Here is a 14116-nt window from a genome sequence, read left to right as displayed (position 1 = left end):
ACGGATGCGGGTTCATCAAGAGTGCCACGAATCCCGATCTAATGCGTCGTTGCGCCTCCGCCGCTTGCTTGTCGCGCAGCAATGGATTGATACTCATGCTCCCCATAGTTTGTTAAGGGAAGCTATTAAATCATACTGTACATGAATCAATTGCAGCCCTATCTTTTACCTGCATTCTACTGCTGAGTGTCCTTGAGCCACTCGAATTCGAGAGTAAAATCAGCACCTACAGTATAAGCCATCCGAATATCCGGTTAGAATATACTACGTAGTTGACGCACTGCCCAACACTCACCGAAGTGGTAGAGCTCGTACTGCAGCAGGAGCAGAAGGGCAACGAAGAGATGCACCTGCACAGGACAAAGCTGCCTCTCGAGTACAAACGCGAGCTGGTACAGCGCAGAGAAGGAAAACCTGGTCTGCGAGAAGACGTTAAAGACGACGAATATGACGACTTCCAGTAGCCCAAACACCACAAGGTTTGAGAAAGCAGAGCCTCCCCATTGCGTATCGCTCTCCGGGTAATATTGAGCATTTGGCAGGTGCACGAGCGTGAACTTGTAAACTGCAAACACGAGCGGAACGACGCAGTCCACGTACTTCACCAACGCCCAGTACTCGCAATGAAACAACAGTTGCAGACCTTGCAGTGTTAGCATCTTTGATCGCTCTGGACGCCTACTTCCCTGTATATCTTTGGGAATAGCTGAAGGTTCGGCGCCTTCTAGAGCTGGTTCAGGCGCAGGGGCAATCGCAATGCGTTGGCTGGCTGGTTGGAGATACCGGTGATGCGGTCGCTGTAACCTAATCATTGTTGAGGATGTCGATGAGTCTGTCTGTCCGTAAACACCCGACTCTTCTAGCAAGCGGAGCAGGTTTGCTTGCGCTTGCGTTATCGGGTGAGGCAGGCACGACCACACTCGTGCACGTTGTAGCGAGTTGGCTTCATAATTCGTCGGGTCCTGGACGACTGCAGTCATCGTCGTGAGAAGCTCACTGTGAGTGTCCAACATGCTAATTCGGCGGCTGCTTTTGGTGCGGAGACGGATTTCAGAGGCGCGTCGGTCTTGCAGTGAGCCCATCAGGAGCTGGGCATTCGCGTGAATTTCTCGAAATTCCAGGAGCGACTGCCCCACGTCAGCCACGATGAACAGACCCGATAGATAGAGCGAACCGGACGTGTACATGCACACAGAGACGAAAAGTGTGCCAAAGAAGTCGACCGAGAAGGCGACGAACTCAGGAATACGAAGAGCGTACCACAAACTTCTTTGCTGCGAACTTCCAAAATGGTAAGACGATGACCACGACGCTCCGATACGACGACGGCACAAAGCTGTAGAGCACTTTGTAGATTGGGTACACACCGATAAACGTCATGTGAGCGAAGAAAAATCGGTTGAATCGGTCGCCCATTACCTTAAACGGTGAGCCATTTGCAAACAATGCGGGTCCCAGCACAATTCGTATCATTAATGGTGTGTAAATTCCAACGGGGACGGCTCCGAATTGCATCATGAAGGGGACCGGAAAGCCAATACAACTCGCTGCGAGAATGCACGTCCCCACATACGCAGCACCTACCAGCAGCGCCACAATGACCCGTTTGGCGAAAGTGAAATTGACACCGGGAACGAATGTGGGTGTTTGCCAGTTTCCACCAACACCGAGGACTATCTCTATCAAGAGTAGCCGCAGCCAGAAGACCCAATTGGCGGCCCATCCTTCCGATGGCGGCCTTAGTGGCAAAGACTCGAGGAATATAGCAACAATCAAAGCTGGTAATGGGGTGCAGAAGCACACCAACACCACTCGAAGTGGAGACGTGGTTTTGCAGTACAGATCCAGCTCTCGAGACGCTCGACCGAGTACGCGCCTTGGCGTCCGACTTGCATCTCGTTCCATTTCTCCTCGAGGCGCCTCCACGATGAAGTCCGAGCCCGCGCTGTGGTTCGATCCATTTTTCCGCGTGACTCTGATATCGCGTGGGCTTACGTAGCTAAAAGGTAAAATGGGCGGGTAACGAGACTGTGAGGAACATATTTGGATTCCTATCCTTACGTTTCTTAGACCAGGCTAGGGGATAGGCTGGTTAGTCCTATATGGATAACCTTATTTCCAGTAAGGAAACTAACCAGTAGATAGATAGTAAATTATAGTTAGGACCCGAGGACGAGGCCACGAGTCTGAGACAGTAGGCCGAGCTTACTTTCCATTTCGCTTCAGCGCGGTTCGACGGCTGCTTCTCGGAATCGTTGGCCCTCTGGTGGTAAACTGACTCGGGCATCTGCAGCACTGCATCGCCAGACACAGCCACGGCGGTTCGCTCTAATTCAATACCCGCCTCACCACGCCCTATTGTGGGCATGAACCAAACGCTCTATCGTGAGCAGCCCTACCGTGGGCACGAAATAATCGAGCGAAAAAATTCCCCCTCTGATTGAGTTGCTGTTTGGAAATCATAAGAATAGTGTTTTGAATATCGTTAAAAGTGACAAGGATCAATGCATGTAACAAGGATAAAGAATACTTATACTTACCCCAACCAAATTTGTTTACATGCTAGGAAATAGGATAATGTTGCTCTTTGCTTATTTGTTCTCCCGAAGTTCAACGCTGGTTATGAACCATCAATCACGTCAGTAAAAATTCGACGAAAGCAAACGCTCAGAAAATTCCTCTGCACAAATTGTCGTTCTCACTAGCCCCGATGGCTTTCAAGCAGGATTTCAAGGATGGTAAATGGCCGTTTGGTGCAAAAGGCAAGCCGGACGACGTTCCAGTTCCCATAGGAGCTGCCTGTGTCAAGATGAGTAAAACTCTCGAAGAACGCAGGCGAGTACTCTTTCGGTGGTCGAGCTGAGACTCTCCCACCTGTACCCGGCATTTTTGTCAACGAAATTGGCAGTATTCCACTGCCGCTGGACGAATCACAAGCCCAGAAGTTGATCACAAAATGTGAGAAGTCTCCGTTTGGTCACGGGATGAACACGAAGATGGACGAGAGCGTTCGCAAAAGCTGGCAACTCGCACCAGATCAAGTCGAGATCAAGAACCCACTTTGGCGGACTGGGATTGACGATTTGACTGAGATCATTGCCAGTCGACTAGGGTACAAGGGAGTGCCGCTCCAGTGTGTGCTCCATAAGCTGTTGGTGTATGGAGAAGGCGGGCATTTCGTCAAGCGTCAAGACACGGAGAAGGAGGACGGCATGATCACGACCTTGTGGTCCAGCCGCCCAGCGCGCACGAAGGAGGTGACCTGGTCGTGTATCGAAACGGAGAGATCGAGCATCGCCATGATTTGGGGAAGAGCAATGGCTCCGCCCCGTACTACTGTCACTACGCAGTGCACTATGCGGATGCGGAGCACGCGTTGGAGAACGTGTCGAAGGGGTATCGACTCGCATTGGTCTACTCCATTTCCTTGCCGGTGTCAATGCGGCATCTGAAGCGGGATCCGAGCCAGACAAGTAATGATCTATCTGATTTGATCAACGCTATTGCTGGAGAAGACGGATCGTTTGCGCTGTTGCTATCACACGAATATACAAAGAAGAGCATTGCGGATTTGGGCAGTGGAGCCCTTAAGGGAATTGATCGTGCGAGATTCCGGGAGCTTGAAGAAGCCAACCAAGTTGTGGCTGATGACAAGAAACTTCGGTTTTTCATTGCAAAGCTTGTTGTCAAGGTAGATAACACGCTTGGTGCGGGCGGTTGGCGACTTTACAACTATGAGGAATCTTTGCACTGGTACACTGCAAGCGGAGATGACCTCGGACACTGGAAGCCGCTGAATGAAAAGCTTAATTTTCTCAAACCAACTCTGGAAGGCCTATGGCAACAGTGAAGACGTGTATACGGGTAACGAGGGCCGATCAAGAGTACCAAATACTCTTGATTCGCAATCATTGCATGGCCAGCCAGTCGTCACTTGGAAAATCTCCTGAATCTCGTGTCCGCAGAGCTCGCTGTCGAGGAGCTGCTTTCTCGCAGACCGGTTGATGCTGCAACACTTCGAAGTTTCTTGACGCAGACGGTAGCACTTCCGTACGATTTTCCAGATCGTTTTGTGAGCTTCTGTTGGATGCTCTTGACGTGGACTTGGCTAAACGGTTCTTCAAAGAATATTGCCTGTACTTCGGAGATTTGGATGGAAACGAATCTATAGTTCCAGTGATGATCAAAGTTGCCAATTGGTTTGCCTGGAGTGACGTTGGCGAAGAACTACTTGACGTGCTAGGTAACGAAACCGACTTGTGCTACGTAACACCCGGGGAGTCCGGGATGGAGCTGCTCCTACAAGTGGCTGATGCGGTGGAAGACGCAGGAGCTCGAAAGAACCTCCTTGAAATGGCTGTTGACACAGATTGGAACTTGGGGAGTATTCAAACGGTTGAGCTGTTTTGGAAACATATTATTCTCCCTGGCGATACTGGTGTCTTCGAGTCGATGGCCGAGAAGATTATGAAGCAACAGCCAAGTGAGTTGAGTCCGTTCGACCAAGTATTCTCGAAGTATGTTGACAAGCGTGATCAAACGGGTAAGTTCAAAGTGCTGGAAGCGATTGCAACTAAGCGAATGGGGTGGCTGAAAGGAGAAAGCAAGAAGCTTGACAAGGTTGATAAGACTTTCTCTTGGGAAATGCCATTTGCAGATGAACCCGAGAATCCAGAAATTGAGGCATTTCTACGAGGACCAGAAGAGTCGATGACTACGGAGGGCAAGAAGAAGTTTACTGATTTCCATGACGCACAGTCATTTGCTGCTTTGTACAAGCGTTCTTTCAAACGCGGGGATATGTATGCGACATCATTCACCATGGAAGCTGTGAAAGGCGGCGAGGAACCATTTGTAAAGATCTCCAAGACACGCAAGTGGTTCGATGTCACTCAAACGAAGTTGGCTCAATACAGAGAAGAGCTAGCGCAGCTAACGGGTCACTTCAACGGACCACCGAAGAAAGTGCGCCATGACTAAAATGCAACGCTGGCGCAGCTTGGGCAAGCTTACGTCTCGCTTCACACACAAGATCAAGATCACGCAAGCACCACAGCCTACATAAATAAAAAGCTGTCGCGTGTTGGACTTGTTTTCTTTCCGCATCTTTACATGTTAATGGGAAAATAAAAAAAATCCTGAGAAGTAACTTTGACGCATACTACATCAGGATTGGTTAATGGCTCTCGTTACCTTTCCATCACTGGGAGCCATTGTGAATAAAGTGACTAAGCCTCGATCGTTTTGAGATTCTACCTCCCTTCATTTTATCTTTTCACCAAAGCAAACTCTTTCGCGCTAAACGTGGTGACGCTGTTTTGTGTGGTGGTTGGAGTTGCCGGATACGGGTTCCCTGTGGAAATTGACGGAAGCCTGTTGGTGGGTCAACTAAAGCAGAAAATCAAAGCGAATGAAGAGTCAATCGTGATCAAGTGCGCTGCTCATAAGATAAAGTTGTTCCTAGCCAAGAGAGGCGGAAAGTGGCTACCCGACGAAGATCCTGTCGCGGTGGAGCTACAGAAGGGGGAGATCAGCGAGGATGTTGGGGCGATGACATCGCAAGAGGAGATACTGCCGACGACGACCGTGAACGACTGGCTGTTTGACAAGAACGAAATGCCGGATCCATCCGCGGCTCAAATTCATGTGCTGGTGGTTGTTCCCAGGCCTGACATCGAGGCCGAGCCGTCGGCACGTAGTACTGTGCTCGGCCGACGCGAGCTAGCTGTTGCAGACCGAGCACATGAGGCAGCTTTGAAAAGGACGAAGCGCAATATTCCTTGTTCTGGACCGCTGCGCGCGACCGACTTACCCGTCCCATTAGACACGATCCCGGCTTTTCAACAGATCAAGGAGGGATTCTCGGCGTGCCGGGGTGAGCTATATTTGCTGTATGGGCCTCGTCAGTTTGGGAAAACTACCATTGCCGATGCCATCGCAGACTGGGTTGTCCAAGGTTTGCATGTTGAGTGCGTCTTTCATGAGCTGACTGCACATGACGTGGTTGAGCAGGCGAGATTCTGGAGAGAGTTGGGGAAGTCGGTGGACGAGCAGAGTTCATGCTCTGATGCCGATTGTCACGATTACGGGGGTGAACCTCGGCATCGCGAGGGGCGAGCCTTGGCCTTGCGGCCCGAGTTGTCGCTGGAAACGTAGCTTGAGAGGTAGCGCGCAAAACTAAGACTGAATATATTGGAGAAAGCTGTCCTGCTTGCCTATCATCGAGTCTAGCATAATTCAACTGGAAGTCGTCACTTGTTGGCATCTGCTTGAAGAACCCGGAAACAAATCGAGGAAGCCATCATTATGGCGAGCTGGCCGGAATGTACATCGGATAGCTGCCTGAGACACAGGGAACTCTGAGTTCCATGACACCGATTCGTTCATGGATTTATTTACGAAGTATGCAACCCGTAACCAGCAGTTCTGCCTGGTTCTAGACGAGATGGATCACCTCTTTGCCGACTCCGAATTGTTGACGGACTTCCTCCTTGTGCTTCGGAAGTGGAAGATGTCGACGAAACACTTTCGAGGCTTTCTCAATCTTTACAGCGCAAGATCATGGAGTATTCCGGTGGTGTTCGCTTCACTGATCCGATGCACGGTTGACTATGGCAGGTGGGGATACGACGAAACCGCGTGGGAGGCGTGGTTTCGTGAGCAGCAATTTGCCGAGTACATGTCGGAGTACAACCGTCCATACAAACGTCTACAGGATGATCTGCTAAAGTTGTCGGATGAAGACCGGGGAGTGCTGAAATACGCGCTCGAACGAATCGATGGATTGACGGCGGGGAGTGAGCATGGCGCTCAACTATTGTCAATGGGAGTCTTAGTCGATAGCGGCGATGGTAGGTTGGTCATTGCCTCCCCGATGATGCATCGACTGTGCACGGAGGCGCTCACTTCCGCCCGCATATCTCGATATTAGCTTCAACATGACAATCACTCTTTCATTATGTGCACCACGCCACGTAGGTTTCCTTGTGACAAGCGTGGCCCTCCTCATTCGCCGAGTGATCGAGTGGAGACCAAGGATGACAGGCGCCCCGTGTGTGACGCCGACGTGCGGCAAGAGCGGCTCGCTCGTGTGCCCGACGTGCAAGAAGCTGGGCATCCCGCCGGCCATGAGCACCTTTTGCTCGCAGGAGTGCTTCAAGGGCTACTGGTCCTCGCACAAGGCGCTGCACAAGATGTTCACGCAGGCGCTGGCCGAGGAGCAGGCGCGCGCCGAGAACGCGTCGCCCTTCGACGGCTTCGAGTTCACGGGCAAGCTGCGCCCCGGCGAGGTGTCGCCCATGAGCGACGTGCCCGAGCACATCCAGCGCCCCGACTACGCCGAGACGGGCATCCCCGTGTCGGAGCAGCAGGCCAGCAAGGCCATCCCCATCTACACGACCGAGCAGATCGCGGGCATCCGCGAGGCCTGTCGCCTCGGCCGCGAGGTGCTGGACATCGCCGGCAAGGCGCTGCGCCCCGGCGTCACCGGTGACGACATCGACAAGATCGTGCACCAGGCCTGCATGGAGCGCGGCTGCTACCCGTCGCCGCTCAACTACTACCACTTCCCCAAGTCGGTCTGCGTCTCGGTGAACGAGGTGATTTGCCACGGCATCCCGGACTCGCGACCGTTCGAGGACGGAGACATCGTCAACCTGGACGTGACGGTCTACAAGAACGGCTACCACGGCGACCTGAACGACACGTTCCTCGTGGGCAACGTGGACGAGGACGGCGTGCGCCTGGTCAAGACGGCCTTCGAGAGTCTGGCCGCCGCGGCCAAGCTGGTGCGCCCCGGCACCATGTTCCGTGAGCTGGGCAAGCACATTGCGGCGGTCGCCAATGCCGAGGACTTTTCCGTGGTCAAGACGTACTGCGGACACGGCATCGGCTCGCTGTTCCACTGCTCGCCCAACGTCCCGCACTACGCCAAGAACAAGGCGGTCGGAATTATGAAGCCTGGCATGATCTTCACGATTGAGCCCATGATCAACATGGGCACGTGGCGTGACAAGACCTGGCCTGACGACTGGACGGCCGTGACCGCTGACGGCATGCGCTCGGCGCAGTTCGAGCACACGTTCCTGGTGACGGAGACCGGCTACGAGATCCTGACTGCTCGTGAGAATGAGCCCGTGATGGAGTGGGACTTCTCCAAGGTGCACCGGCCGTAAGATGGAGATGACGGACGCGATGAGCGGCGAGGGTCAAGTGCAGCAAGATTGTGTAGCTCGAGTTCGAGCAAGACGCAGAGGCGTCGTTAGGGTAGATGGCAATCATGCTCGGGCTTTGATGCAAACTGCTAGTAATTTCTGGGTGTGGTAGAAGCTGTATATACAGTATTCAAACAAGCGAACTGAGATGCAACTTGCTTTCAACTTGAGCTTCCTGGACAAAAGCATATTCACGCGTGGGTATCGATTATTTTATTCTTGGGAAAACTATTATTGTATTGTATTGTGAACGTTAGTGCGCCTTTCGCTTAGGGAATAGGTAATACTATTAACACAGATTATTTACTGGAAGGTCACGAAAAACCGCCATTTGTCAAAAGTCTTTTAAATCCGTTAGGTCATTCTACATGGGGATAAATAGTTCTTCGGATAGCCCTGCGTGTGCTCTAAATGATAAGAAATTGCACTCGGGAGGAAGACCATTATTAAACGCAGAGCATGCTATGAAGTGCAACCACTCGACTGAAAATGCATGCCATCAGGTCGATTCTAAAAACAGCGCTCGTGCAACCCTTCAAACAACTAAGCTTCAGTATCAACAATGGGCTAAGTGGTGGTCTCATGGGTAGAAGAATAGGAATGCTACTGCTGCCTGAACTAGCAGCAACCAGAGCGTGAAAACGTGCTAGGACATGTTTTAGAGGCTTTCGAGGGCATCGTCAAATTTTGGGGTGGTTTGAGCCATTTACGGATTTAATTTTGATGAAACCAGCATAATTTGAAGTGACCTTCCAGTAAATAATCTGTGTTAAAATACCACTCATAGTTTGCTCATTTACTAAAATGCCACGATGGGTACACATCTTAACGTGAATAATTGCGTGCAACGCAACCTCGAACACGCACTATCGACCTAAGCAAGTTTGCGAACGCCACCTAAGCTGTCGGCTGGACGTAGCGGGTCCATCGAAATTATGTTTGTTGTGGCCAAGACAACGAACAGTGTAATGGACGCGATGGCGTGCGCACCATCGCAGCTTCTATCAATTCCGATAAATTCCTACGGGGTTGGGTGAAATGTACAGACGCAGTCAACACACCCAGAGCCAATCCGCCGGACTTCCTTCCGTGCAGCTAGATCGTCCGTACGACTTCCTGGTATCTACATCCGAGAACACTCGAAGTATCGTCACAAGCGATTGCACTTGATCCGCCACACCCCTAAAAGAATAAAGGGAAAACTATTAAAATGCTTCATGGGCGTCTCGTTTTGCTATCTCCCGCAATCTAAATGGGCTGACTAGGCTGTTGCGCTAGTTGTTGACGAGGAATCCAAATAGATGGTGGTTGGAAGCCACAAACCAAGGCAAAGATTGTTCGTGGATGATTCAATCGGATTCATGGAAGCGAAGGTAAGCTCGCGTTTGCACTTTCAAGACAGATTTTCCGTAGCTCCACGCCGCCCAGACTGTCATATTCTCAGCCCTGCTTTGATATGGACGGATAATACGGAACGTGCCAACTTGACAGTTTTGCGGGGCACTTACAATGAAGGAATTGCGTTTATTTGTTCACGTGAAATGACCGCTAGTGCGGCACCTGAAAACTTCCTGTGCCTTCCATTGGTTTCGGTCTACTTGACAGCCTCGGATTTCCTGTCATGCGACCCAGACGACGCTCCAAGATGTTATCCAATGGCATCGATACATTCGGGCAGTAGTAACACTCCATCATTCATCATGTCAAACTCGTCAGTGATGTTTTCTCTGAAAATTTTTGAACAGCGTTGCTGCAGCCCATTCGGCAATTTCCTTCACTTGCACCAAGAAGCTCCAGCGAGGACCAGTTAATTCAGCAAATGGCTTTCAAGCAGGACTTCAAGGATGTCAGATGACCTTTCGGTGGAGAGGGTGAGCCTGACGAAGTTCCAGTTCCCATAGGAGCTGCCTGTGTCAAGATGAGTGAAACTCTAGCAATTGCCGACGAGAACGCAGGCGAGTACTCTTTCGGTGGTCGAGCTGAGACTCTCCCACCTGCACCCGGCATTCTCGTCAACGAAATTGGCAATACACCACTACCGCTGGACGAACCACAAGCCCAGAAGCTGATCGCGAAATGTAAGAAGTCCCCGTTTGGTCACGGCATGGACACGAAGATGGACGAGAACATCCGCAAGAGCTGGCAACTGGCACCAGACCAAGTGGAGATCAAGAACCCACTTTGGCAGACTGGGATTGACGATTTGACTGAGATCATTGCCAGTCGACTGGGGTACAAGGGCGGGCCGCTCCAGTGTGTGCTCCATAAGCTGTTGGTGTATGAAGAGGGAGGACATTTCCTTAAGCACCAAGATACGGAGAAGGAGGACGGCATGATCACGACCTTGTGGTTCAGCCGCCCAGCACGCACGAGGGAGGTGACTTGGTGGTGTATCGAGACGGAAAGATCGAGCACCGCCATGATTTTGGGAGGAGCACCGGCTCCGCCCCGTTCTTCTGTCACTATGTTGTGCACTATGCGGATGCGGAGCACGCGTTGGAGAACGTGACGAAGGGGTTTCGCCTCGCTCTGGTCTACTCCATTTGCTTGCCGGTGTCAATGCGCCACCTCCATCGAGATCCGAACCGGACGCTTGGCGAGGATTTAGTCGATGTGATCAGTTCAATGGGGAAAGAAGACGAGTCGTTTGCGTTGCTGTTATCGCACGAGTACACCAAGAAGAACATTGGAGAGCTAGGCGCCGGAGCTCTGAAAGGAGTCGACAGCGCAAGATTCCGAGCGCTTGAAGAAGCCAACCAAGTTGTGGCTGACGACAAGAAACTCCGTTTCTTCATTGCCAAGCTGATATTGAAGGAAAACAACATGCTGGACGAAGAAGGTTGGCGACACTGTGGTCGTAACCAAGCTCTGCACTGGTACTCTATCAATGGAAAAGACGTCGGACACTGGGACGACTATACGCTAAAAGTATATCTGAATTTTCTCAACCCTGGAAAAGAAAGCTTTATCCAGCTCTGGAAAGCCTATGGAACCGCCGAAGATGTGTACACGGGCAATGATGGGCCCATTAAAAGCACCAGGTACTGCAGATTTGCAATTGTTGCGTGGCCAGCCAGTTTTCACCTTGAAAATCTCTTGAACCTCGTCTCTGAAGAGGTTGCCGTGGAGGAATTACTCTCTCGTCGACCAGTTGATGCTACGGTGCTACGAAACTTTCTTGACAAGGTCGGTGCTAGATATGCATGGGACTGGAGAGTTCCCAAGGTTTCAATCAGATTTTCACGATCTTTTTGTGAGCTTTTGCTGGATGTTGGTGATGTGGACCTGGCCAAGTTGTTCCTTTCGACCTATTGCCCCTATTTGGGAGGTCTCCACGCAAACGAAACTATACTTCCACTGATTGTTAAGATCGCCAATGCATTTGCATGGAGTGAAGTTGGTGGAGCGCTGCTCGACTTGTTGGGAACACGGCTTTCTTGCTCCAAGATGACGAAACACCAGGAGAGTCGGAGATGGAGCTGCTGCTTCAAGTTGCGGATATGGTGGAAGATGCAAGAGCTCAGCAAGATCTCATCAAACTGGCCACTGAAAAGAACTTAGAGTTGCGGAGTTCGAAGGTGATCGACATGTTCATGAAGCACATTCTCCTTCCTGCAGACGCTCAAACGTTTGAGCAGATTACCGGCAAGATTATGAAAAAGAAGCCGAAGAAGCTGGGCCTGTTCATTGAAGTGTTCTCAAAGTACGTCGACAGCAGTGACACAACGGGCAAGTTTGATGTGCTGGAGACGATTGCATCGGAGCGAATGGACTGGCTGAAGGAAGAAATCAGCCGACTTGACCAAGTCGACAAGACGTTCTCGTGGAAAATGCCATACGCAAAGGACTCGATACATCCACGAATTGCGGCGTTTCTGCAAGGGCCGAAGCGGTCGATGACTACGGAAGGCGTGGCGAAGTTTGCTGACCTCCACAAAGCGAAGGAATTTGTCTCTTATTACAGTTATAGGTATCGACGCAAGGCGTCCTTTAAAATGGTAGCTGCCCAAGGCAACGAGCCTTTTGTGACGATTACGAAGACGCGCGAATGGTTTGACCATGCCCAAAAGAAGTTGGTTCAATACAGAGAGGAGCTGGCGCAGCCGGGAGAGCAGTTCAAAGGAACGCCGAAGAAAGCGCGTCACGAATATCAAAGCGGTAACGAAAGGGAGGTCCGCTTTGGGGCGCAGTGAGGTTCAGCTGTGATCGTGGATAAGAACCTTTGGTGGCGCGCTCGAGTCCTGACTCTGGATTTTGCGTTAATCTCACAGGTCGTTAGAGCTGTGCCTGATAGTTTTCTGCACCTCAATCTTGCTATTCATGCCCAGGCAATGATAAATTCGTTTTACCTTAAAGAGGTTGTAAACGAGGCGATTGCCTTTGTGATGGTAATGGTTAATACCGTACTTCAATTCGAGTAGGAGCTATTCGGAATGCTCCAATGCACTGTATCGTTATCCTAGTGTTTCCCCGACGAACAGCATCGAATGCTTCGCTTTCAGCACATCGAGGGGCTGGATATTTGTCAACTTGTTTACATACGATGTCTTGAGGATACGTCGGCCACCCTGAGGCTGCTTCCGAAGAACCAGCCGAAGACGCTGCCGTACCGAGAAGAAAATCCCCATCCGTAAAGTGACTGCGACGAACTTGAACGAAGTCTCCGGAATCGTGTGTACGTGCATTTCAATGATTAAAATTACCGCATGCGGTAAGCTCTTGCCAACAACTTGCGACGTGTTTGTCATGTGGTCGCTCGCTAAAGGCGCTCAGTCAAGTTAACAAATCTCCCGTAAGAGCAGCACAGCATTTGGCAATTCCATCTGGACAAATGTCCAGCCAAACGATGCATTGTAAACACGCTGTCTCGCTGCTCCCCATTCCGAGTGCTTGGTTTTTCGGTGCAACTCCGCGATAGATCGATCGATCTTTGACCCGCTTAATCGATCATTCCTCAACTTGCCTTTCAACGCAACAACTCTCCGATTCAACTGAGTTCCAACCCAATGAAGTCCATCGCCTCGATCCCCGCTATCCTCGCTGCCTCCGTCCTGACCGCCTCCGCCGAAGTGGCGACGGACACCGTTTGGGGCTACCGCGCCAACGACCCCAGCATGGTGCACTCGTCCAAGTGGGCTGAGCACTGGGAGGCGTGCGGCGGAGTGCGCCAGTCGCCCATCGACATCAAGACGGTGGCCAAGTCGCCCGCGTGCCAGCCGAGCCCGATCAGCTTCAGCGGCTCATGCTCCCAGTACAACCTGACCGAGCCGCACGAGCCGCTCGAGGTGGACATCATCGGAGGCGACTGCGTTGCGACTGTGAATGACGCGGCGTACAACATGGCCCAGTTCCACCTGCACGCTCCGTCGGAGCACACTGTGGACGGCAAGGCCCACGACGCCGAGATCCACTTCGTGCACATGAGAAACAACAGTTCTGCGTTGATGGTCGTTGGCATCTTCCTCGACATCGCCCCCACGTCGGACGTCTGGCTGGGACCTCTTCTTGACGCGCTTGAGAACGTCAACTCGACGGAGCACCAGAACGAGGCTATCACGGTGGAGCTGTAAGTTGAGCTCTTTATGTCAGGGTGTATTGATGTCAAGCAACTCGACTAACATTTGTTTCTTTGCAGTGAGTCCTACTCAGAGCTCATCCAGAAGGCCAGCAAGACCGGCGGCATCTACAACTACCCGGGCAGCCTCACGACTCCGGGTTGCGATGAGACTGCGGACTGGTGGGTCGTGATGAACCCGATCCAGATCTCGTCGGCTGACTTCGACCGCCTTCACAAGGACCTGTTGGTGTACCACATCACGGACGACGGCAACAACGCGCGCCCTGTGCAGCCTCTCAACGGCCGCACTGTGACGCGCTACGACTAGAAGAGCAGTGTACCAAGT

At 51.7% G+C, this 14116-nt stretch overlaps 5 protein-coding genes across 5 annotated transcripts; 4 read left to right on the top strand and 1 right to left on the bottom strand.

Moving 5' to 3' along the window:
• Positions 1-176: 176 nt before the first annotated feature.
• PHYSODRAFT_482229 (hypothetical protein) lies at positions 177-1247 on the bottom strand (the record flags this gene model as incomplete). The annotated part of the gene is made up of 2 exons (XM_009522947.1): positions 177-226; positions 296-1247. Coding segments are annotated over 2 exons (1002 nt in total), but the record flags the coding sequence as incomplete, so codon positions are not given.
• Positions 1248-5304: 4057 nt separating this feature from the next.
• Positions 5305-6931, top strand: PHYSODRAFT_481291 (hypothetical protein; the record flags this gene model as incomplete). The annotated part of the gene is made up of 2 exons (XM_009522946.1): positions 5305-6055; positions 6354-6931. Coding segments are annotated over 2 exons (1329 nt in total), but the record flags the coding sequence as incomplete, so codon positions are not given.
• Positions 6932-7037: 106 nt separating this feature from the next.
• Positions 7038-8174, top strand: PHYSODRAFT_477972 (methionine aminopeptidase, merops subfamily M24; the record flags this gene model as incomplete). Its single annotated transcript, XM_009522945.1, has 1 exon — positions 7038-8174. The coding sequence occupies one exon, from the start codon at positions 7038-7040 to the stop codon at positions 8172-8174; it is 1137 nt and encodes a 378-aa protein (XP_009521240.1).
• A 1957-nt stretch (positions 8175-10131) lies between these two features.
• PHYSODRAFT_326906 (hypothetical protein) lies at positions 10132-12406 on the top strand (the record flags this gene model as incomplete). Its single annotated transcript, XM_009522944.1, has 5 exons — positions 10132-10590; positions 10620-11254; positions 11291-11399; positions 11472-11541; positions 11661-12406. The coding sequence occupies 5 exons, from the start codon at positions 10132-10134 to the stop codon at positions 12404-12406; spliced, it is 2019 nt and encodes a 672-aa protein (XP_009521239.1).
• Positions 12407-13219: 813 nt separating this feature from the next.
• On the top strand, positions 13220-14098 carry PHYSODRAFT_253570 (hypothetical protein; the record flags this gene model as incomplete). The annotated part of the gene is made up of 2 exons (XM_009522943.1): positions 13220-13779; positions 13849-14098. The coding sequence occupies 2 exons, from the start codon at positions 13220-13222 to the stop codon at positions 14096-14098; spliced, it is 810 nt and encodes a 269-aa protein (XP_009521238.1).
• Positions 14099-14116: the final 18 nt, after the last annotated feature.

This window comes from Phytophthora sojae, assembly GCF_000149755.1.
Source record: "Phytophthora sojae unplaced genomic scaffold PHYSOscaffold_2, whole genome shotgun sequence".
Lineage (NCBI taxonomy): Eukaryota > Oomycota > Peronosporomycetes > Peronosporales > Peronosporaceae > Phytophthora > Phytophthora sojae.
The sequence above is the reverse complement of the archived record's forward strand: the minus strand, read 5'-3'. Positions and strand labels throughout refer to the sequence as shown.